General features: G+C 37.4%; 1 protein-coding gene across 5 annotated transcripts in view; it reads left to right on the top strand.

Moving 5' to 3' along the window:
* The window catches only part of PIEZO2 (piezo type mechanosensitive ion channel component 2), a 450496-nt gene that overhangs the window by 157311 nt on the left and 270252 nt on the right, over window positions 1-22933 (top strand). For all 5 annotated transcript variants that reach the window (XR_006778951.2, XM_045793888.2, XM_045793887.2 and 2 more), the window contains exon 3: window positions 15475-15600. Coding sequence is in view for 4 of the 5 variants with exons in the window: in XM_045793888.2 (XP_045649844.2) it covers window positions 15475-15600 (126 nt within the window). In the remaining variant the exon portion in view is untranslated. The remainder of the gene's footprint in view (window positions 1-15474; window positions 15601-22933) is intronic.

The raw sequence follows: 22933 nt of genomic DNA, 5'->3' as shown, positions 1-22933 counted from the left end.
AGATTAGGGAACTTTTCAGCTACAATTTGTTAAAATATCTCTTCTAGACCTCTGTTTTTCTCCTCCCCCTCGGGGATGCCGATGATTCTAACATTGGATCGTTCCATTGAGTCAGTAATCTCCCGTAACCCACATTCTTGTGCATGGATTTTTTTGAGTCCAAATTCTATTTTAGCTTTCTCTTCTACTAACCCATCCTCCAATTCGCTGATACATTCTTCTGCCTCATTCAGCCTGGCCATCAGAGTCTCTAGTTTTGACTGCATTTGGCTCATAGAATTTTTAACTTCTGCCAGGCTCACTCTCATTTCTGCCCTTAGAGATTCTATATTCTCATTAACATTTTCGGTAATACTTTTTTCATCTTGACCATTGTTACTCTGAATTCCATTTCTGATAATTTTGTTATATCCATATCCATTAGTTCTGTGGCAGAGGCCACAGACTCTGTCTTTTCTTTGCTGGGGGGGATTTCTCCTTCTCGTCATTCTGATGAGGAGAGGTTGCGGGGTTGTCCAGAGCCCAAATTATTGACCGGAACCCAGGCCTTGCGCACTTGTTTTATGGGGATCTTAGGGATGTGGGCTTCTTGATTTTTCAGCCTGCCTTCTGGGGGAGGGACCTGTCGCACTGATACTCAGGCACCCCTGTTTGGGTAGAGTCTCTGTGTCCCCTGCAAGGGGGGATGGAGATGGGCACACTGTGAGCTGGTATTTCCAGGCTTTTGTTCTCTGGCGGCTTTCCCTGGCAGTTTGCTGTGCCTCTTCTGAGAGTCAGAGCAGCAGTGGCCGAATCTCAGCCTTTGTTTCAGAAGAGAGGGATCGCGGACCGTTCTCCACTGATGTTCTGGCCACTTTAACTCTGTTTCTGTTGGTGCTCCTCAACCCTGCAGCGTCCTGGGATGTGTGCCCCACACCTGGCGTCACAGCCCTCACTTCCAGGGCCGGCGTGTCTCTGTCCTTTGTGTTTCTAACACCGCCAGCCACCAGCCGCCCCTGCACGCTCCCAGAGCCCCCGGTCTCAGTCTGGATCCAGTGAGAGCACCGGAGCTCCATTTCAGTCTGGTCGCTTGTGGTCCCCGGCTCACGGTCTCGCAGGTGCCAGTCCACGAGTCCGCCTGCTCCCCCGTGCAGGTGGTGACTGTTTCCTGGCACCCGAACGCAGTGGCTCCCTCCCCCTTCCGTTTATCTGCCGGTATCTGTGCACAGTTTCACAGGTCCCCGCTTCGTACCTCAATACTCAGCGCTGGAGATGTTCATTTGTAGAGATCCAGATGTATCTTCCTGCATCTCAGGCTGATTCCGTGGATGTTCAGGCTGGTCTGGTACCTATCCAGCTCGACTCAGGGGACCGGCTGAAAAAGGGGTCCCCTACTCCTCCGCCATCTTAACTCCAACTCCCAGAACAAAAGTTTTTGAAGATTACTATTTTAGGCCATAAGAGCCATGTGTAGCCAAGTGAAGTCAGAAGATGATGCCCTCTTCCTTCTCCTTCTTTCTCTTTCCTCCAAACACCTTTTAATCCATTTTTGTTGCTGTTCTTCATGACTGAAGTTCCAAGTTTTCCCTCAGTACTGTTTCCCTTCACCCTGAAGAACCCGTGTTAGCATTTCTTTTAGAGCAGAATTTCTGATGACAGATACTCTTGGGTTTTGTTTGTTTGTTTTTTCATTTGAGAATGTCTGTGTTTTGCCTCAGTTTCTGAAAGATATCTTCACAAGATGTAGAATTCTGGGTTCATAGTTCTTTTCTTTCATAATTTCAAAGTTGTTGTTCCACAGTGTTCTGTTCTTCATGGTTTGTGGTGAAAAATATATGGTAATTCAAATAGTTGTCTCCCTGTATGTAATGTGACATATTTCTCTTCCTATTTTCAGTTTTTCTTTACCTTAGTTATCATGTGTCAGGGAATGGTTTCCTTGAGTTCATCTTCTTTAGGGTTTGCTAAGCTTATTGAATGTATAAATTATGTCTGCACCAAATTTGGGAAATTTTTAGCTATTATCCATCTTTTCCCCCTGCACCAGCCTCTTTCTCTTTCCTTTGATAACTCTAAGGACAAAAATAACACAAATTATGGATCTTTTGACCTTCAGGTCCTTGAGGGTCTATTAATTTTTTTAATCTTTTGCTCTGTGTTACTTGTGTTGGATAATTTCTATTAATCTTTTTAAGTTTACTGACTCATTCCTTTATTATCTCTCTTCTACTATGGACCCCTTCAAGGGAGTTTTAAATTTCAGATACTGTATATTTTCAGTTCTGAAATTTTATTTATTTTTTTTTCCTTTACTTTCTATTACTCTGCTGACAACTTTGATCTTTCCATTCATTCAAGATTGTTTACCTTTACCTCATGGAATGTGGTTGTAATGGATGTTTTAAAATAATTTTGTAATAATTTCAACATCTGGGTAATTTCAAAGTTGGCTTTATTGTCTTTTCTCTTGAGAATTGGTCAGATTTTCCTGGTGTTTTATACGTCAGGTAATTTGGGATTATATCCTGGTCACTTTGAAGATTATGTTATGAGACATTGAGTCATGTTAAAGTTTTGGGGGAACTGTTGATTTGTTTTTCTTTGTTTCTGCAGTTAGGTGGGTTTCAAGTCACAAGCTTTGTCTCAATTTCTGTGGGTGGTGGTTCAATGTCAGTTCAGTTCTCAAATTCTTTGCCTTTCTATTTGTGTCTTCCATGCATGTGTACCACTCAGGGATCAGACTGGTATTTGAGTAGTTCATTATATCATAGTTCAGGTCTCAAAGGTATTTTGAGTTCATTCCACACATACGTAGTTTAGGGTAAGAGCAGACTTGTACTGATTTGTAACTGAATTAGAGGAACGTCCCCCCTTCTGGCTTTCTTCTTGCCAATATCTCCCCTTTAATCTTTAACTCTTGGGACCCCATTCCCTAGTTCCTCTGATCAGAAAGGTAGAACTGAGGGTGGAGGAAGAGGTGGGGACTTTAGATGCCTCAGAGCAGTAACAGCAGTGCAGCTTTGCAACTGCGACATTCTTTGGAGCAGGACTAGAAGAAAAAACAGTTTTGAAAGAGTATGTATTTGATGGTGTTATAGTCCAATTACTTAATCTGGTTTTATTAGCAGGAAGTTATGAGAATAGAGAGGGCATTACTAATGGCTCTTGGTTATTACTTAAGTTAGATTTAGTTATTGTGCTGTACTTTATTTATATAAATGCATAATTAGCTCCCATTCAATTAATTTGAAGGAGTATATATATACAAAATACATGTACACACAAGAAATGAAAACCAGAAGTTGGAACAAAAAAATGTTTTGAAACCAAAAGAAGACATCAGTGATGATGGCAGAGAAGATAGCAACAAGAGCTTTCCCTCCACAACATCAGCTAAAATTCAAGCAAAAATAGAATAAATTTTTCAGAACTTTAGATAACAATGAAAGATTTACAACAACAAGAAATGCTGAATCAAGAAGGTAACTCTATGGAGGATAGTATTTTTTTTTTAGATTTTATTTATTTATTTGACAGAGAGAGAGACAGCTGGCGAGAGAGGGAACACAAGCACAGGGAGTGGGAGAGGAAGAAGCAGGCTCCCAGTGGAGGAACCTGATGTGGGACTCGATCCCAGAACTCTGGGATCACGCCCTGAGCCGAAGGCAGACGCTTAAAGACAGAGCCACCCAGGCACCCCAAGGAGGATAGTATTTTGGCATTTTTATTTGCCTTTTCTCCATGCCCAACCCCAGCATGCTAGTAGTCCTGAAGACAGTTGCCAACATTTCCAGTGTAGGACCCTGGTCCCTGGTTCCAGAGGAAGAGAGCAGACCTATTCTCAAAGAATTGTGTTTGTGTGTTTGTATATGTCTGGGGCTGCATGAAATGTTGATGCAAGAGACTTGACTTCTTTCACCTAATTCAGAACTCACTCAAGGCAGAGAAGAGCAGACATTTCTTGAAACCTTGTAAAGCAAATGAATAACTCACAGCTGCATGTTTCAGAAGGTTACAACTGAGGCAAACAATAAAGTGCTGAAAGCCTGGGAGCAAAACCTGAAAAGAGAGTTTCTTTGGGAAATTATGACATCCAAAAGTGCCCATGTATACTGGGCAATAAGAAGTCATATGTATGCACAGGGCAGGATGCATACTCTCTAAAGTCCTGAGAAGTCTCCAAGTTTTCACTTCTGTAAGATCTCTAGTCTCAGTGCAAGTAGAAAGTGTAGGCTAAGGCAGAGTTGTAAAAAGCCTGCCCCCTCAACAATCTCTGATATTCAAAAATATTTCTGTGTAATACTAGTGAAAGACCACACAAAGAAATGGACCACACCTGGAAAAAGATATAGATTTCGTAAAAGATAGTTTAGAAAAGTAACATACAAGGGGAGCCTGAGTGGCTCAGTCGGTTAAGTGTCTGCCTTTATCTCAGGTCATGGTTTTGGGGTCCTGGGATCAAGCCCTGTGTCAGGCTCCCTGCTCAGTGGGGTGTCTGCTTCTTCCTCTCCCTCTTCCCCTACTCACCACCCCACTTGTGTTCTCTCTCTCTCTCTCTCAAATAAATAACAATCTAAAAAAAAAGTAACATATAGCTATAGCCTACAATAATCAACAAAAACAAATTCTGAGGCAGAAGAATCTGATTTCCAGAATTATCACATGGTAATATTCAAAATGTCTGGTTTTCAGCATGAAATTATGAAGTCTGCAAAGAAACAATAAAACATGACCTATTCACAGTAGAAATCAACAGAAACTTTCCCTGAGGAAACAGATATTGAACTTACTAGACAAAGACTTTATGTTGCCTGTGTTGAGTATGTTCAAAGAGCTAAAGGAAGCCATGAGAAAAGAGCTAAAGGAAATGAAAATAACTTCTAATCAAATAGAGAAAATCAATGAAGAGATGGAAATTATAAAAGGTAACCAAACAGAAATTTTGGAACTGATGGGTATTATAGCTGAAATGAAAAGCTTACTAGAGAGTTCAAATTGAAGATCTGAGCAGGACAGAATAAAGAATGAATGAACTTGAAGGCAGGTCAGTTGAAATTATCCAGTCTGAGATCAGATAGGGAAAAAAAAATGAAGAAAAATGACAGAGTCTAAGAGAATTCTGGGACAGTGTGAAGCATATCAACACACACATAATGGGAGTCCCCCAAGAAAGAGGAGAAAATGAAAGGGCCAGAAAGAACATTTGAAGAAATAGTGACCAAAAACTTGACAAGTTTGAAAAAACACATGGAACTCCACATTTGAAAATCTCAGTAACTTCCAAGAGGATAAGACTGAATCACATTATAATCAAATTGTCAAAGCCACAGGTAAAGAAAGAATCTTGAAAACAGCAAGAAAGAAGTGACTCACCACCATCAAGTGAAACTTCAATAAGATTAAGGACAGATTCTCATGAGAAACCATGGAAGCCAGAAAGGTGATACTTTTAAAGTACTGAAAGGAAAACAAAAAGAAAAATAAAACTGTTAACCAAGAATCTTATATCATGCAGATTTATTCTTTAGAAACAAAGGAGAACAAGAAAATCCTAGTTAAACATAAAAGTAATTTGTCACTCATAGGTCTGTCCTAGCAGAAATGCTGAAGGGAATCCTTCAGGCTGAGATGAAAAATCAGACAATAATTCAAAGACATTCAAAGAAATGAAGAACTCCAATAAAGGTACCACATAGGTAAATATAAAACACAGTATTGTATCTTTGGTTCATTACTTCTCTTTTAATTTCCAATATGATTTAAAAGACAAGTGCATAAGCCAATAATTATAAATTTATGCTAATAAGTACACAATGTATAAAAATGTAAATTATGACAACAACAACATAAAAAAGGGGATGAAGCTGGATGGAAGCAGAGACTTGGTATGATATTGAAGTGAAGTTGTTATCAGTTCAAACTAGATTGTTATATATTTAGGATATCAATTATAATCCCTCTGGTAACCAGTAGGAAGATATCCTATATATGTATATATATATACACACACACACACAAAAGAAAATGTGTAGGGAGTCAAAATGATATGCTACAAAAATCATTAAATAAAAAGAATGAAGTAACAGAGGATGTGAGGAACAAAAAAAGGTATAAGACATACAGAAAAAAATAGCAAAATGACAGAAGCATGCCTTTAGTAATTATTTTTATATAAGCAGATTAAACTCTTCAATGAATGGCAAAGATGGTGATATGGATAATAAAACATGAGTCAGCTGTATGTTGTCTTCAGAAAGCTCACTTAAAATTCAAAGTCAAAGTTGGTTGAAAGTGAAAGGATGGAAAAAGATATACTATGCAAATAATAAGCAAAAGGTGCACAGGTGGTTACATTAATATTATACAAAATATAGTTTAACTCAAAAACTGTTAAAAAGAAGGCAATATATATCAATAAAAGGTCAATTTATCAGGAATATACAACAATCGTAAACATGTACTCACCAAAGAACAGAATCCCCAGATATGGGAAACAAACATTGGCAGTCTTGAAAAGGATAAATGGACAATTCTACAGTAATAATTGGATATTTCAATAACCCACTTTCAATACTGGAAAGAACATCTACATAGAAGATCAATAAGAAAGAAGAAGACTTGAAAATACTATAAACCAAGACCTAACACATATATCATACGCAGAGAGAGAGACAGAAAGAGAGAGAGAGAGATATTACTGCACTGAACAGTAGGAGAATGCATATTCTTCTCAAGTTTACACGAAATATGTTCCAGGAGAGACCATATGTAGGGCCATGAAAGAATACTCAAGAAATTTTAAAAGATTGAATCATATTAAGTAATTTTCAAATTACAGTGGAATAAAGCTAGAAATTAATAACAGAAGGAAAAGTGGAAAATTTGCAAATACATAGAAATTAAACTATGCATTCTTTTTTTTTAAGATTTTATTTATTTATTTGACAGAGAGAGAGGCAGCCAGTGAGAGAGGGAACACAAGCAGGGGGAGTGGGAGAGGCAGAGAAGCCTGATGTGGGACTCGATCCCAGGACCCTGGGATCACGCCCTGGGCCAAAGGCAGACGCTTAAGGACCGAGCCACCCAGGCGCCCTAAAATATGCATTCTTAAACAGAGTGGGTCAAAGAGGTAATTACAAGGGAAATTAGAGAATACTTTGGAAATGGAAATGGAAACACAATATACCCAAATTTATTGGATGCAATAAATTGAGAGACAATTCGTTAGGAGAATCAACAAAACTAAAATGTGGTTCTTTAAAGAGACCAACAGAATTCACAAACCCTTAGCTAAATTCACAAATCTAAAGTGACAAGATGAAATGATAACATCAGAAATTAAAGTGGAGACAATACTACCAACCTTATAGAATTAAAATAATTCTATGAGAGCAGTATGAACAAGGGTATGGCAACAAATTAGATAACCTAATTGAAATGGTGAACTTTCCAGATTACCAAAATTGACACAAAAGGAAATAGAAAATATAAACAGATCTATAAAAGTAAAGAATTGAATCCGTAATCAAAAACCTCTCAACACAGAAAAGTCTTGTACCAGATAGCTTCACTGGTAAATTCTACCAAAAATTTAAAGAAAAGTTAACACCAGTACTTCTCAAACTTTTCCAAAATGTAAAACAGAATGGGAGGGAACACTTCTTAACTTATTCTGTGAGGTCAGTAACAAAGCCAGAGAAAACACAAGGGAAAAACAACAACAATAGGAACAACACTGCAGTCCAATATCCCTTATGAATATAGATACAAAAGTCCTCAGTGAAATACTAGTGAGCTGAATCCAACAGCATTTTAACAGGATTATACATTGTGACCAAGTGGAATTTATTTTAGCATGCAAGGTTGTTCAACATAAGAAAATCAATGTAATGCATCACATGAAAGGACAAAAGGGGAAACAAAAACATAATCATCTCACTTGACCCATATTTGGCCATTAAAGAAGTGATTAAGTTAAAATGAGTCCATTAGAGTGAGTCCTAATCCAGTCTGTCTGGAATTTTAAAAAGGAGACATTTGGACCCACAGAGATACCAGGGGTGCATGTGCATAGAGAACAGACCATGTGAGGACACAGCAAGAAGGCAGCCACCTGAAGGCAGCAAGTGAAACAGAGAGGCCTCTGAAGAAACCAGAAGTTCCTGACATCTTGAACTTGGATGTTTTGCCTTCAGAACTGTGAGAAAATAAATTTCTGTTATTTAAGTCACCTAGTTGTGGTACTTTGTTCTGGCAGCCCTAGCAAATTAATACATCTGCTTTTACAGTTGCTAGTCAACATTGTGCAGCAAGTTCTGGCGAGAGAAGTTAGGTGAAAAAAAGTAAAAGACTACCAAGTTGGAAAAGCAAAAGTAAAACTATCTTTATTCGAAGATGGCATGTTCCCATATATAAAATTTCAAAGAATCCATAAAAATACTACCAGAGCTAATAGCAAAATTCAGCAAAGTTGCATGGTGCCAAATCAACACACAAAAATCAGTTATGTTTCTGTATGTGGGCAATGAACAATCTGTAGAAGAAACTAAGAAAGCAATTCCATTTACCTTAGCAAACCAAATAATAAAATACCCAGGAATAAGTTTAGCCAATGAGGGGAAAAACTTATACACTGAAAATGTTAAACATGCTGACAAAAATTAAAGAGGATTTAAATAAACAGAAAGACATCCTGTGCTATGGGTTAGAAAATTTAATATCCTTAAGATGTCATTACTACCCAAAACAAACTATAGATGAAGTGCAATCCCTGTCAAAATTCCAATGGCCTTTTATGCCGAAATAAGCTAATCCTTAAATTCATATAGAATTGCAAGGGGTCCCAAATAGCCAAAACAGTGTTGAAAAAGAAAAAGTGTCAGCACTCATTCTTCTGCCTTCTGATTTTAAAACTTAGTACAAAGCTATAGTAATGAAAATATGATATTTCTATAAGGATGGAAATGTAGACCAATAAAATAGAATTGAGTATTCTCCGAAGAACATATGCAAATGGCCAAAAAGCACATGAACAGATGCTCAACATTAGTCATTAGGAAAATGGAACTCAAAACCACAATGTGATACCACTTGACATCCACTACAATGACCATGATTATAATAAATAATTTTAAAAATCAGAAAATACTGAGTGCTGGCAGAGATATGGAGAAATTGGAACTTTTGTACATGGTTTGTAGGAATGTAAAATGGTGCACTTGCTATGAAAAATAGTTTGGCTGCTTCCCAGAAAGCTAAATATGTAATTGCCATATGATCCTAGTTTGTACAATTCCTAGGTATGTACATAAAATAAGTGGAAAAAGTACTCTAAAAAATACATGTACATATATGTTCATACCAGCACTATTCACAGTAGTCAAAAAGTAGATACAACCTAAATATCCATCAACAGATGAATAAATGAATAAATGTTCGTATATACAATGGAATAATTTTCAGCCATAAAACAGTGAAGGACTGACACACACCACAAGGTGGATGAACCTTGGGAATATTATGCTAAGGGAAAAGAAGGCGGATACAGAAGGCCACATAGTGTATGATAATGTTTATGGGAAATGTCCAGAGGTAGAAAGTTGATTTGTGGTTTCCAGCAGGGAGGAGAAGCAGGAATACTGAAAAAGTAACTGCTTAGTGGGTGCTTTTGGAGTGATGAAAATGTTTTGTAAAGTAGATAGAGAAAATGTTTGCACAACATTGGGAATGTACTAAATGCCACTGAATTTTTATATATATTTGTATATATATCATATATATGAATTTTATGTATATATATAAATATATATATGTATATATATATATAAAATCAGGAAATGTTACTGTAAGGGAATACTTGACAAGTAAAACCCAGTTGTTCATATCAGATAATTATACATTATTTAATCCTTAGTTGTCCCTAATGAAAGCAATAAAAACTACAGTAGGATTGAGAAGAACTCAGAAGACTAATTCCCTTGCCTTCTGCTTACATTTATTTTAAACTTTTCATTTCCATAAAAGGCTAATAAAATTCAGCTTCCTTAAGCTATGTTTTTAAGTAAATGACTACATGCCAAAACTATATTATGTCAAAAGTTAGAAAAATCAAAATAAAAGGCATTTTAGAATTAAATGCACATTTTAGGTATATGTATTTTCATGTTTATGACATTTTAAGTCTTTAAGCTTCATTTTTTTTTTTGTTGTTGGCAGTTCAGTGTTTTCCCTGAGGGCATTTTATGGGCTCCTCTGCCTTAGTCCACGTGAGCAGCACCCACTGAGGCTTGCAAATCAACATTAGAAACACAGATGTAAATATCCTGAGCTCAGAGCTTGGGGGGAGCCAGTGCCCCAGCAGCCATGGTGGTAGGTCAGGGGCAGGTAACACAGTGGCTGAAAGGAGTGGGTTAGGAGATGGGTGGTTTCCCATGACCCCACTTTGCCTGAAAGACACATATTGCACAAGATTTAATGGAATCTTCTGGGCTACTGAGAAATCCCTCTTTCCAGTAGAAGTTTGTTGAATGCAGACCTGACCACTAAAGAAGGATTTTATGCTGAAATGAGATAATGTAACTTTTGGTTAGAGCTTAAAGGTCTGTGTGTGTATTTGCACATGTATACTGAAATATAAAATTATATATACCATAGTACATATATATATTTAGCTTATGTATTTATCATTATATAAATATAAAATTTATATATACATAAATATGTAAGTATACCACAAATCTATCATGTATAAATTTGCCATATAATTACATTTTATTTATGTATAAAGTCTTAGAGTTTCAAAGGCCTGGTGGCCTATCTAATCAGAGTTGCATGGCCAGAAGCAGACCAAGGACCAGAATGTAGGTCATCCAGTCCAACACCTACCTAGTCCTCTCCAGAGAAGTGTTGCAACAGTTTACTCTTCAATTCACAAGAATAGTTTTATTTTGGGATTGTTCAGAGTGTCTCTCATTTTGGTGATTCACTCTTGCTTGTTTCTACCCCATTCTCATTCCTGTTTCCTGCCTCCCCATATGAAACTGCACAAATGTGTTTTATACTTATATTAAATATACATAAACACATGGGTGTTAAACATATATGTTATTTTTCCAGGTCTATGTTCTTAATTTATCTGAATGATCTTGTGGTCTGTGTCCCATTTTGTTTCTTATCATTTGTTAACCCTAATTTTTTTTAAGATCCACATATGTTGTTCTTCTACTTTCATGCACTTAATGGTTGAGCGTATTTTAAGATGCACGCCCACCTCATTTTTACATGTTCATCTCTTTAGTGGTGGAAAATTGGAATATCTCCAATTCTCTGCTACTACAGACAAGGCTGTGAAGAATATCATGACTCAAGTCCCCATGTAGACATGTTGCAAAAATTTCTCTGGAGTTCATAACTCAGAGTCTGACCGCAAATGCAGAGACTTAGGCATACTTAAGTACTGGCCTCTAGAAAGACCGTACCAATTTCACACTACTAGCAAAACATTGGTTCCCCTCACAAAAAACTCAATATTATGAATATTTTTTTTCTTTTAAAGATTTTATTTATCCATTTGCCAGAAAGAGACAGCCAGTGAGAGAAGGAACACAAGCAGGGCGAGTGGGAGAGGAAGAAGCAGGCTCCCAGCAGAGCAGGGAGCCCGATGCAGGGCTCGATCCCAGAATGCTGGGATCATGCCCTGAGCCGAAGGCAGATGCTTAAAGACTGAGCCACCCAGGCGCCCCTCAATATTATGAACCTTTATAATTTAATATGATGGGTGTAAAATGTTAACCCATTTGTATTTTAACTATAATGTCTCTATCAAATGTCTCTATGCTTTTAGTTCCTCTGTAGAAGCATGCTGCCCGCTCAAGTCTTCCCGTATAAGATACTTGTTTAGATGTTTTCCTCCCTTCTCTATTGGTTGACCTGTCTTCATGTTGATATGCAGGCATTCTTTATCTATTTGAAATATTAATCTCATGTAATCTCATCTCTAATCTTAGATGTCCCAGCTAATCATCTGTTGGTGAATTGTTTTATGATAGCATTTGCTGAATTTTCAATTTTAATTTTTTTGCCTTAGAACTTATGTTTTAGGTCTTATTTTAGAGGCAATCCCCATGGAAAAGGTACAAAGTTATTCTTCCATGTTTTCATCTATTAACTTTAGAATTTTATCCTTCACATTTAGGTCTTTATTCACCTGAAGATCACCTTTGTGTCAGGGATATAGCATTATTATTATTATTATTATTATTATTATTATTATTATTATTATTATTTTATTGAAGCCAGGTTTTCATTTGCCAGCAAACCTGTTCTTCTCCTCTTGACTTGTGGGGTCAACTTTGATATCTATCATATTCATATAAGTAAATTAGGTTTCTTTCTCAACTCTGTGTGGTATTCCATTTGAATTTTTTCCCTTTCTGTAAGGAATGTAAGTTCTGTTTGCTGTATTTTAACTTATGGGTTTATAGCATACCTTAATTGTCTATTAGGACAAACACACTCACCTGTTTTTGATCTTACATCTCAAAATTTCAAAGTTGGCCTGGTAATTCCTAAGTTTTTATTTTTCCAAATGTATTTTTATTTATTTATTTATTTATTTATTTATTTATTTATTTATTTATTGCCCTAACATCTTCATTCATGAATATGGAAGCATTTTTTTATGTAAAGTTCGATGATTCATTAGTTGCGTATAACACCCAGTGCACCATGCAATACGTGCCCTCCTTACTACCCATCACCTGTCCATCCCATTCCCCCACCTCCTCCCCTCTGAAGCCCTCAGTTTGTTTCTCATAGTCCATAATCATGCTTCATTCCCCCTTCTGATTACCCCCCCCTTTCTTTATCCCTTTCTTCTCCTATGGATCTTCCTAGTTCTTCTGTTCCATAGATGAGAGAAACCATATGATAATTGTCTTTCTCAGTTTGACTTATGTATTTTTAAATAAATTTGTTGAGTTCCTCAAAAATTCTTTTCTTATATATTTTGAAATATGTTTGTTGGTGGCCTGAAAGTTTCCCCTGGCATTTTATTTGAAGTTGCATTGAATTTGTAGACTAAATTTGGGAAAAACTGATATTTTTGTCATATTAAGTTATCTCATTCATGAATGTGGTATATCTCGTCATTTATTCAGGTCTTTTACTTTGTTCTTCTGTTGAGTTTTACAGTTTTGTCCATAAAGGTCTTGTGCATTTTTTGTTAAGGTTAATTCTTTTTTTGCATATTTTTTCAGTCCAGGTTCAACCTGTAAGATATGTTTATATGTATATAATTTATTACAAGGAATTGATTTGCACTATTGATTGTATGAATTGGCTAAGCAAGACCAAAATCCATAGGGTAAGCTTTCAGGAAGGGAAGAGGTATGGTCATGGGCAAGTTGAAATTCATGGGCACAGTCTGAAGCTACTGTGCACAGGTGACAAAATTTCCTTTCTCTCCCCCTTCCCCCTGCCCTCTTTCTCTCTCTTCCTTTCTCTGTTCAGACTGGTTTTCAAGACTTCCGACTGGTTGAATCAGGCTTGCCCAAATTGTCAAGGATAATATCCTTACTTAAAATCAGCTGATTATGGACTTCAATCATATCTCTAAATTCATGGCAACACCTAGATTAGTGTTTGATTAAATAACTGGGAACTATTGCCCAGCCAAAATGACACATTGGCAAAACCACGGTTTTGTTTGCTAATTTAAGTCATATCTTGTCTTTTTATTTGATTATTGCTAATATAGAGGAGCTATATTATTGATTTTTGTAAGATGATATTGTATCTAAATCATTTTATGAATTCTTGTGTTTGTTCTAGTGGTTAGTCTATGGCTTCACTTTCACATTCTATGTTGGTGATAATACCATCTGCAAATAGTTTAATTTGACACTATCTGCAAACAATTGTCATTATTACAATTCTTCATTCTTTTTCTTATCTTATGACATTGGCCAATGTGCCCAGTGATATATGTTAAGTGGTGGCAAGGATAACAAGTGTCTGATCATTCTCTGACAGTAATGTATGCCTTAAGTTCCACCATGAACAGGATGCTCGCTTTAGTTATGGTATAAATCCTTCATCATTTTAAGAATATTTCCTTCTATTCCTAGTTTATCGAGTATTATTTATTTTATTATGTTCATTTAGCCACTGTATAGTACCTCATTAGTTTTTGGTGTAGTGTTCAGTGATTCATAAGTTGCGTATAACACCCAGTGCTCATCACAACATGTGCCCTTCTCAATCCCATTATTTTCTTTTATCATAAATAAAATTTGAACTTTATGAAATGCTTCTTCTACATCCATTTAGAAAATTATGATATCAGCGCACTGGTGTATGACTTACACATATGCATTATTAACTTAAATCACACTTGTTTCTCAGTGATAAATAAACCCTAGCTTATTTCGGAGGTGAGGGGCAGGTATAGTTGACACAAAATGTTTCATTTGTTTCAGGCATATGGCATAGTGATTCACCTTTTCTGTCATGCTGTGCTGACTGCAGTGTAGCTACCATCTGTCACCATACGATGCTATTACAATATCATTTACTATATTCCCTATGCAGTACCTTTTATTCCCATGACTTATTTGTTCCATAACTGGAAGCCTGTGTCTCTCACTCCCTTTCACCCATTTTGCCCATCTCTCCACTCCTCTCCTCTCTGGCAACCACTAGTCTGTTCTCTGTATTTATAGGCTTGATTCTGCTCTTTTAAATCCTAGCTTATTATGATGTGCTATATTTTTACTATGTTAGTTCAGTTGGTTAGCAAATATCTTTTTAAATAATTTGTGCCTATGTTCATAAGTAAAACAGCCTTATATCTCCTTTTTATTTTATAGCCTTATTTTACCTTAAATTTAAAGTTACTCTAACTTTGTAAAATGTTTTAGGCAACTTCCCTTCTTTTCCTACTCTCTGAAACTACTTTTATAAGATAGGGGTTGTTTGTTCCTTCAACTCTGGCAGAACTCTTATAAAATTTTCTGGGCCAGGGGCTCTTTGTGGTTCCATTTTGTGGTGATTTGTCATCTAATAAGTAGGAAAGCATTTTTCTTTTACATTGAGTTTTTAACCAATATTTATTTATTTATGTATTTATGTTAGAGAGAGAGAGCATGAGCTGGGGGGAGGGGCAGAGGGAGAAGCAGACTCCTAACTGAGCAGGAAGTCCAATGTGGGACTCGATCCCAGGATCCTGGGATCATGACCTGAGCCAAAGACAGATGCTTAACTGAGCCACCCAGGTGCTTGAATTTTTAATCAATATTGGTTGTATAATTTTACAAAGGGAATAAGATAGCTTTACCTTTAGACTAATAAGAGAGTAATGTTACACCTGATACACTTCTAAGTATGTCTATAAAATAGATCAGGCAGAAATGGGATCCATGTGGAAGACTACAAAGGTTGGAGTGAGTGTGTTGCCTCTGAAGCTCCCTCACTGTCTCCATGCTTCTTACCTTCTAGGACACACGGGCCGGTTATTAAAGTCTCTGTGCTTCACCAGTCTTTCCTTCCTGTTACTGCACATCATTTTCCACATCACGTTGGCTAGCCTGGAAGCTCAACACCGTATTGGACCTGGTTACAACTGTGAGTATTATGGTGATTTTTTTCCTTTATATTATGTATGAATAAATCCATGCGTCATAATGTTCATAGAAATCTATACAACATTTACATGATAAAATTCATGATCATTTCTGGTCATTTGACAATCCTGTACTATAAATACGTATAAAGAAACTGTCATGGAAAATTAGGTAATGCAAGTAACTTAATTAATGAATCTTCAACAAAAATTAGATATTAGGCCCCTATTTGTATGCAAGACATTATTACTGGGCTTAATCTAAAAAATCAAGATTTATATTGGTTCCTGGAGCATACGGTACAGCTAGTGAGGCAAGACACATACAATTTCTAACATGATTAATATGAATACAAAAACTGAATAATGTTATATGACTGTGACCTCAATCCTATTCTACAGGATAACGTATGATTTCATATGTCTTTATGGGAAAATATGTAATGACACATAGTTTCTTTTTTAATTGGGATTTTTTATTGCTACTCATAGAGAAAGAATATGTCTTATATGCATTATATTTTGAACTTATGATCTAAAAATGTCAATATCAATATTCTTTATCTGGGCAGCATCATGTTTCCAAAATTAACCTGCTATTGGATAAATTCGACATCAGTTCTTATAGGACGTGTGATTGTTATTTGAAAAAAGCAGAAGCATTTCAAGTGGATGGAATACAATCCTCATGTTTTAAGTTACACCTAAAGAAACCCTGACATATTTGAAATAGATTATAACAAGTTTTAAATTGTCGGTTTTTCTTTGAGGAACCTATTTGTGAGTTTTAAATTTCCTGATCTTTCATACAGGCAAGCACAAGTAATAGGAAGTAAACCTACCCTTCCCTGTAAAATAAAAAAAGATCAAAATTCTTTATGGATTAGGTACTATTAACATAAATCTAGTGAGAGGTCCTTTAGTAAAATCCATATTTATGAATTATTCAGTATCCTTCAGCATATAACTTTTAGAAAGCTACATTTTACAGATCTAAAGTCAGTATTCATTTTGGCCATTTTATTGAGTTCAGAATTCATTGGATAACAATGCCTATCAAAATGGTTTTGTTTTAAAATCTATTATTTAAGATATGGTTCTTGTTTTTAAATTGGGGTATAATCCATATAGCATAAAATTTACCTTTGTAAGGAATACAGCTGAGTGGTTTTTAGAGTGTGCAACCATCACCACTCTCTGATTCCAGAAGACTTCCATCAGCCCCCTCCCCATGGAAGAGGAATTTCCCATTCCCTCTCCACCCAGCCCTAGGCAATGACTTTTTTACTTTCTGCCTCTGTTGGATTTACCTGTTCTGGACATTTCATCTAAACAGAATTGTACAATATGGAACCTCTTGTGTCTGGCTCCTTCGCCAAGCAGGATGTTCTCAAGGTTCATCCATGTTGTAGCATGTGTCAGTGCTTCATTCCTTTTCATGGCTGCATAATATTCCATTGTTAAGATGTGGCTTAACTCTTTGGTAAAAGTCTCTTCATTGTTCAAAACTTGATAAAATAAAATGTTTAAATCATGGTACTTTAGTTATGTTATAATGATAAAAAACATTTATTACATTTGACTGGGTTCAAGTCTTTTTGGACTTAGTCGAAATATTAGCAGCAGTATTTCCTTGTCCTTCTTAATCACAAATCCTTTGGGTACTTCTTGAAAAGGCATTCCTAGGATCATTAGGAAAGATTTTTTTTTAACCAAAAATGTTGTCTGAATAAAAGGCTATTTCATGGATAATGAGTTATCCATCACTGGAAGTATTTAATCACAAGATATATTACAACTCATTCAGATTTTTAAAAAATTGACTTTGTAAATATATATCTTGAATTTAGATGCTGAGTGATATTGTGGAAACGACTGTACTAGAGGGTGTCTAGATTAGGAAGTGCAGTTCATAATTTCTTCTGACCCAGAGTGTAGGTATTTCTAATTTTTATTCAAAATGATGGTTTTTCGGGTGCCTGGTTGGCTCAGTTGGAAGAGCATGTGATCTTGAGGTTGTGGGTTCAAGCCCCAAGTAGGTTGTAGAGATTACTTAAATAAATAAAACTTTAAAAAGGATGATTTTCCACAGTTCTACAAAAGTCAAAATAAAAATATAACATGAAATGTTAAAACAACATTCCCCTTTCCACATTTATAAATATGTTTACTCTATGTATGGCCTTCCGTATAAGGTAGAGACAAACACGAAGACATACAGACTTAAACACAAATGCACACAGAAATTTGTTCTTCCTTTGTCTCCTTCTTCCCAGGCAAGGATCCAAATTACCTGGATCCTTTGCATGAATCATATGTTAATACCATGAAGAAGTCTGCACTTCTCAGTGGCGAAGATGTGGAGGCCATCTTGAGTGTGGTCAGAGCTGGCCTCTTGACCTAAGCATTCCTTACAATTCAATCTTGGGGAGTTGACTCTGCCTTCCCTAACTTCATATCCTAAGTATTTGGGCTTCCAGAAACCCAGGTATTTCCATGTCTCTCTCAGAGATATTTTCATTCATGCACATTATCGTCTATGGTCAGTGAAGAATAATCTCACATACTGACTTCCCTTCCTTTATTTGATGTCCCTGTATAAAAGCTCTATTCTGTACCACAGAGAGCCAATATAATGGAAGTCATCATAGTAAACTTTATTTCTACCAAGTTAAATTCTTGTGTGAAATTTATTCCTACAAAAGTTAATATTTCAAGTTGCAGTTACATTATTTTTGATGAGGTCACCAACAGAGAAGGGATGTGCTAAAGACTGAGTTTGAAAAAGGAATTTGAACTCTTTCCTTTCAGTCATAGGCACCTTGAAAGTGAGTTTACAGAAATCGTAAATTTCTTCTGAAAAACGAGTGATGCATGTAACAGCATTGGCTCATCGGGTGTTACAGATTTTTTTGGTCCAGTTTCATGTGTAGCTTTTAAAAGTAATACATTCTTGAAAAAGGATAAAAGGGAAGGGCAAACAAACTTCAGAGCTTTGCAAACTAGGTTAGTCCAAGATTGACACAGACCAGGTTTTCAGCCTCAAGCATTTTTTAATGATCAAGTTATATAAACTCCAGAAAATACTGTGAGAGTGGGTAATGGAAACACTGACTTTTAATTTAGAGTTGACTTCACTTCACTAATGTTATTGTTTCTTGAGCATTTGGAGTTTCGATTACACCATCGGAGCTGTAAACACAAACTCAGCTAGTTTGATATCCTACATTTGAAGGGGAGCCTTTTTTGGCATCTGTGGACACAAAGCAGCAAAATTTCAAACAAAAAGACAAAAAAAGTGTCTTGGCCAGCAGGGCTGTGCAATTTGAATGCTTTCTCTCTGCTTAAGACATTGGTAAATTAAAATGCAATAACCCACACAGGTCAGATTTCCCAATCATTGAAGTTGTATTCAAATTCAAGACCACCAAGTGCTCATTTATATGTGTTTAATTTTGTTTTCCTACCTACTCCTCTCTCCATTTAAAACTCATGTACCTTCACCCTCATTATAGCACAAGCTCCCAGGATCCCTCAGGAATCTAAGACACATGTCTGGGGGACAACAGTAGCATTTATAAATATTGAGTCATTGAAAGTTCTCGTTGCCCTAGAGCCCTGTGCATATTAACCGGCAGTAGTAAAGATTTTTTCAAACCAGCCTATTTCATTTCGGACTGGCTGGCAGGTCTGTTAAAGGTGCCATTGTGCAGACCTGAAACTTAACTCCTCCGCCCCCTCTTTCTCTCTCTTTCTTCATTTCCAAAACGGTGCTTATAGGTAAGTGAGGAAATCTGTGGGGCAGGGGGGACCTCTGTAAATTTTCCTCAAACATGTGTTGTGCCGCTTACTAAAATATTTTCATTCCATCAAAACTATACTATTTAAATAAATGTAAACCCGGTTTCAATTATGTCATTACAGATTCCATAGAAGTAGTTTGTTTGACTCACTGGTGGACGTGTGGCAATGTTAGTGAAATTTCAAGGCCAGTCTGGATTCTTGTGCTGTGCTAAAGCATGTTACTGATTGAAAGAAACTTTTGAGTTCCAAACTATGAAGAAAACGTTTGTGGTGATAATAGGTACTATTTGTAGAGCACCTACTAACTGGCAGACTCCAGGGAGAATTATATTCCTTTTCTAATTAAGGAATCGTTTTTTTTCTTGTTATAGATAAACTCGAATGTTCTTAGGTAGGGCACTCCATACCCATGACCAGGTTCCATTCTCTAAGCAAGTCTTTAGAGTGGGTCAGGCCGGGCAGATGGACAGCTGTGCAGTGCCGGTGGGCTTCCCTGAGGAGGTGAGGGGAGCTGCCATCCACCCTAGGTTCTGAGCACCAAGATGGTGGCCTCTCCCAGGCTGGACTAAGCTGGACACCGGGCATCATTTTATTCCTACAAAGAGGCAGTCTGCTGGCCAAGCCTTGCCCTGTAGGGCTGTGCCTTTTGTGGGCTGTCTTCCCCAAGTAGGTGCTTTTCCTTTGTATTAAGGCAGTGCCTGTCTGCTGGTGGTGCTGAGGTAGGGATGAGGCTAATGACAGATGAGGCAGGGGTGAAGGTAGCGTTGAGCGTGATGATGAGGAAATGGGCTCCAGGAGAGCAAGAGAGTCACCCAAGCTGCCACACATCTGAACTGGGATTTGAGCACTGACCTGCCTGGCTTTCCCCGCTCTTTCCTTCTATTGGGGGAACTCCTTATTTATCATCTACTTAGGAGTATTTCCTCCATTGCACTTCCTAGGATTTTGGATTAGTTTCATAGGACTTAAATAAGTTACTGGTATGTCCTTATAATATTTCCTTTGCTTCATTCAGTTGTAGCTTTCACAGTTAGAGTCATTTACCCCCAAGGGCCAGACCCCTCAGATCAGCTGCTTTCTCCCCCTTTAGAGGGAAGAGCATCTAGAGTTCTGATTTTCCTCACTAAGAGCACAGGAAACTGGGCCAAGAAGCCCACTGACCAAGAGGTTTTTATAAGCCCTAATAGTACTTTATCACGATGCTCTTCTATGCTCAAAACATATAAGGGTCCCCATGCTGAGATCCAATGTATGAAACATTAGAGTGTGAAAAGAACACTAAGGGACAGACGTGGGCCTGGCATTTTGGCATCTCATCTGGATGATGGTGAGGTGGATGCTTACAGTGAGCCTCTCTGCTTTTTGCTGCCAGTGCTGACTTGTCTCTTAGCACACGTAGCCAGAAAACTCCATCATTAATCATGCTCATTATTAATCGTGTCAATTAGAGATAGACCCTTAGATTTGCAGAGTCACCTGATGAGTTCATCCTCGTATACATAATCCCTATGGATAGTCTTGATTTTTTGCATTTGACACAGTACTGTGGAGGAAAAAGTTAATATTTATGGAGCAGGGGACAAAATATGTAAAAAGAAGCTAGCTCTGTGCTGGCTTTAAGAGTAATTTTTGAAGTCACTTACTGCTGTTTGCTTTCTCATGGAAGCTAGCATGGAGGCCCCAAAAGGTAACTTCTGAAAGAGCCTTGATTCTCCTTCTTTTTCTTTCCCCTGACAGCTTCCTTAAAGGACATACTGGCCCTTGATACAACAATTAGAAAGAAGTCCAGACCAAGTTATAATTCCCTGGTCATTTGTGCCAGGATGAGCGTATTGGTCTAATTTTCTCTTAACCAAAATAGCCTACAAGCATCTGGATCATGCATACACCTTCCAATCACATTTATTATAAGGGCAGTTAGCCTTAGGTGTTATTTCCCTCAGCCCCTGGGAATTGAGGCAGATTGTTTTTTCTGTCCCCTGACACACTTAGGCACGTGCCAGCCTGTGATGGAGCCTGGCGCTCAGCACTGTGGGCAAGGAAGGCAATTCCAGTCTAAGACTAATTTATGATCTGTAGTCTCTGGATGGGAAGCATTGCTGAAAGAGCTCTGGCAACCTGAGATTTGATGGAGTCTACTTTCTTGGAAGAAGGAATACATTCAGTGTTTACTGCCAAAAGTCAGAATTCTACAGGCAAGAGGGAGGACTAAGAGGGTGGTACCATGAGGAAGAGAAGCCGCATCAGGATGAAAATCTCTTAGGCCAGAACCTTGTTGACCTCCTGATTTCTCTTGGCGTGATAGTCATGCAGTGATGTTCAGTTTACATAGTATTTTTCAAATAGAATATATCATTTTAGTGGGAGGAAGACTCTTCATGAGAATTACTTATATCATTCAGTATATGACTAAAGGCAGGATCTGGCGTGACTGTGGGCAAGTTACTCATCTCTGTGCCTCAGTGTCCTTGACTGTAAATGTAACAGTCTACCATCTCAAAGCGTTATTGTGGTGGATGAGTTAATACAGTCCATGGCCTTTGAGTGGTGCCTGACCCACAGTAAGTGCATGTTAAGGATAAGCTAGTATTACTGTTGTCATTCTTTTTTTTAATAATAATATTTTTTATTATATTATGTTAGTCACCATACAGTACATCCCTGGTTTTTTTGTTTTTTTTTAATTTTTTTGGATGTAAAGTTCGATGATTCGAACTTTACTGGGTGTTGCGTATAACACCCAGTGATTTGATGATTCGAACTTTACTGGGTGTTGCCTATAACACCCAGTGCACCATGCAATACATGCCCTCCTTACTACCCATCACCAGCCTATCCCATTCCCCCACCCCCCTTCCCTCTGAAGCCCTCAGTTTGTTGTCATTCTTATTAGAGGAGTCATGTTTCTTGTTCAGGTTTATGCGCAACTACAAGGTAACAAGAACTGCTCAGAATTGAATCTTGTCTCCAAATTATGCACAATCACATGGATGAAACTTTGAAATTAGGAAGTGTATGAAAATTACGTGGTACCAAATAATTCTCTATTACAATCTTTATCTTAGTTTCCTACTAATTCTGTTATATTTGGATTTATACCCATTCTCTGCTGTGTAGTTGAAATCCTGGATAGTAGGGTGACATGGTGCTGGTTGGAAGGTGGTGTCAATGACATGTATCTTTAGTGACCTGCCAGTCTCGTTCAGTACTTTTTTTTTCACCTTTTCAAGAGCAACGTCCCCATGGAAAACTCCCACCCCACCTGCCCTGTGGCTGCGGTGCTAGGTCTGGACTTGTGAATACATTACAGTCCTCTCCCCATCCCCGCCCTGCCCCAAATCTTGTCACCCACCCCATGCCCTCCAGCACAGAGGACTAAGTACTAAGATATTATTCACTATTTAGATTTAGATGAGACAAAGGATGAAAATGTTAGGAAGAGAGGTGCTAACTTTTTTTTTTTTTAAGTACACTAACACTTTACTCATATTATCTGACTTAAATCCTCCCATGTCTCTTAAAACAGACTGG

The sequence above is a fragment of the Ursus americanus genome, chromosome 19 (genome assembly GCF_024610735.1).
Source record: "Ursus americanus isolate L20-20 chromosome 19, mUrsAme1.1.p, whole genome shotgun sequence".
In the NCBI taxonomy this organism is placed as follows: Eukaryota; Metazoa; Chordata; class Mammalia; order Carnivora; family Ursidae; genus Ursus; species Ursus americanus.
This window is presented reverse-complemented; position numbering and strand designations above follow the sequence as displayed.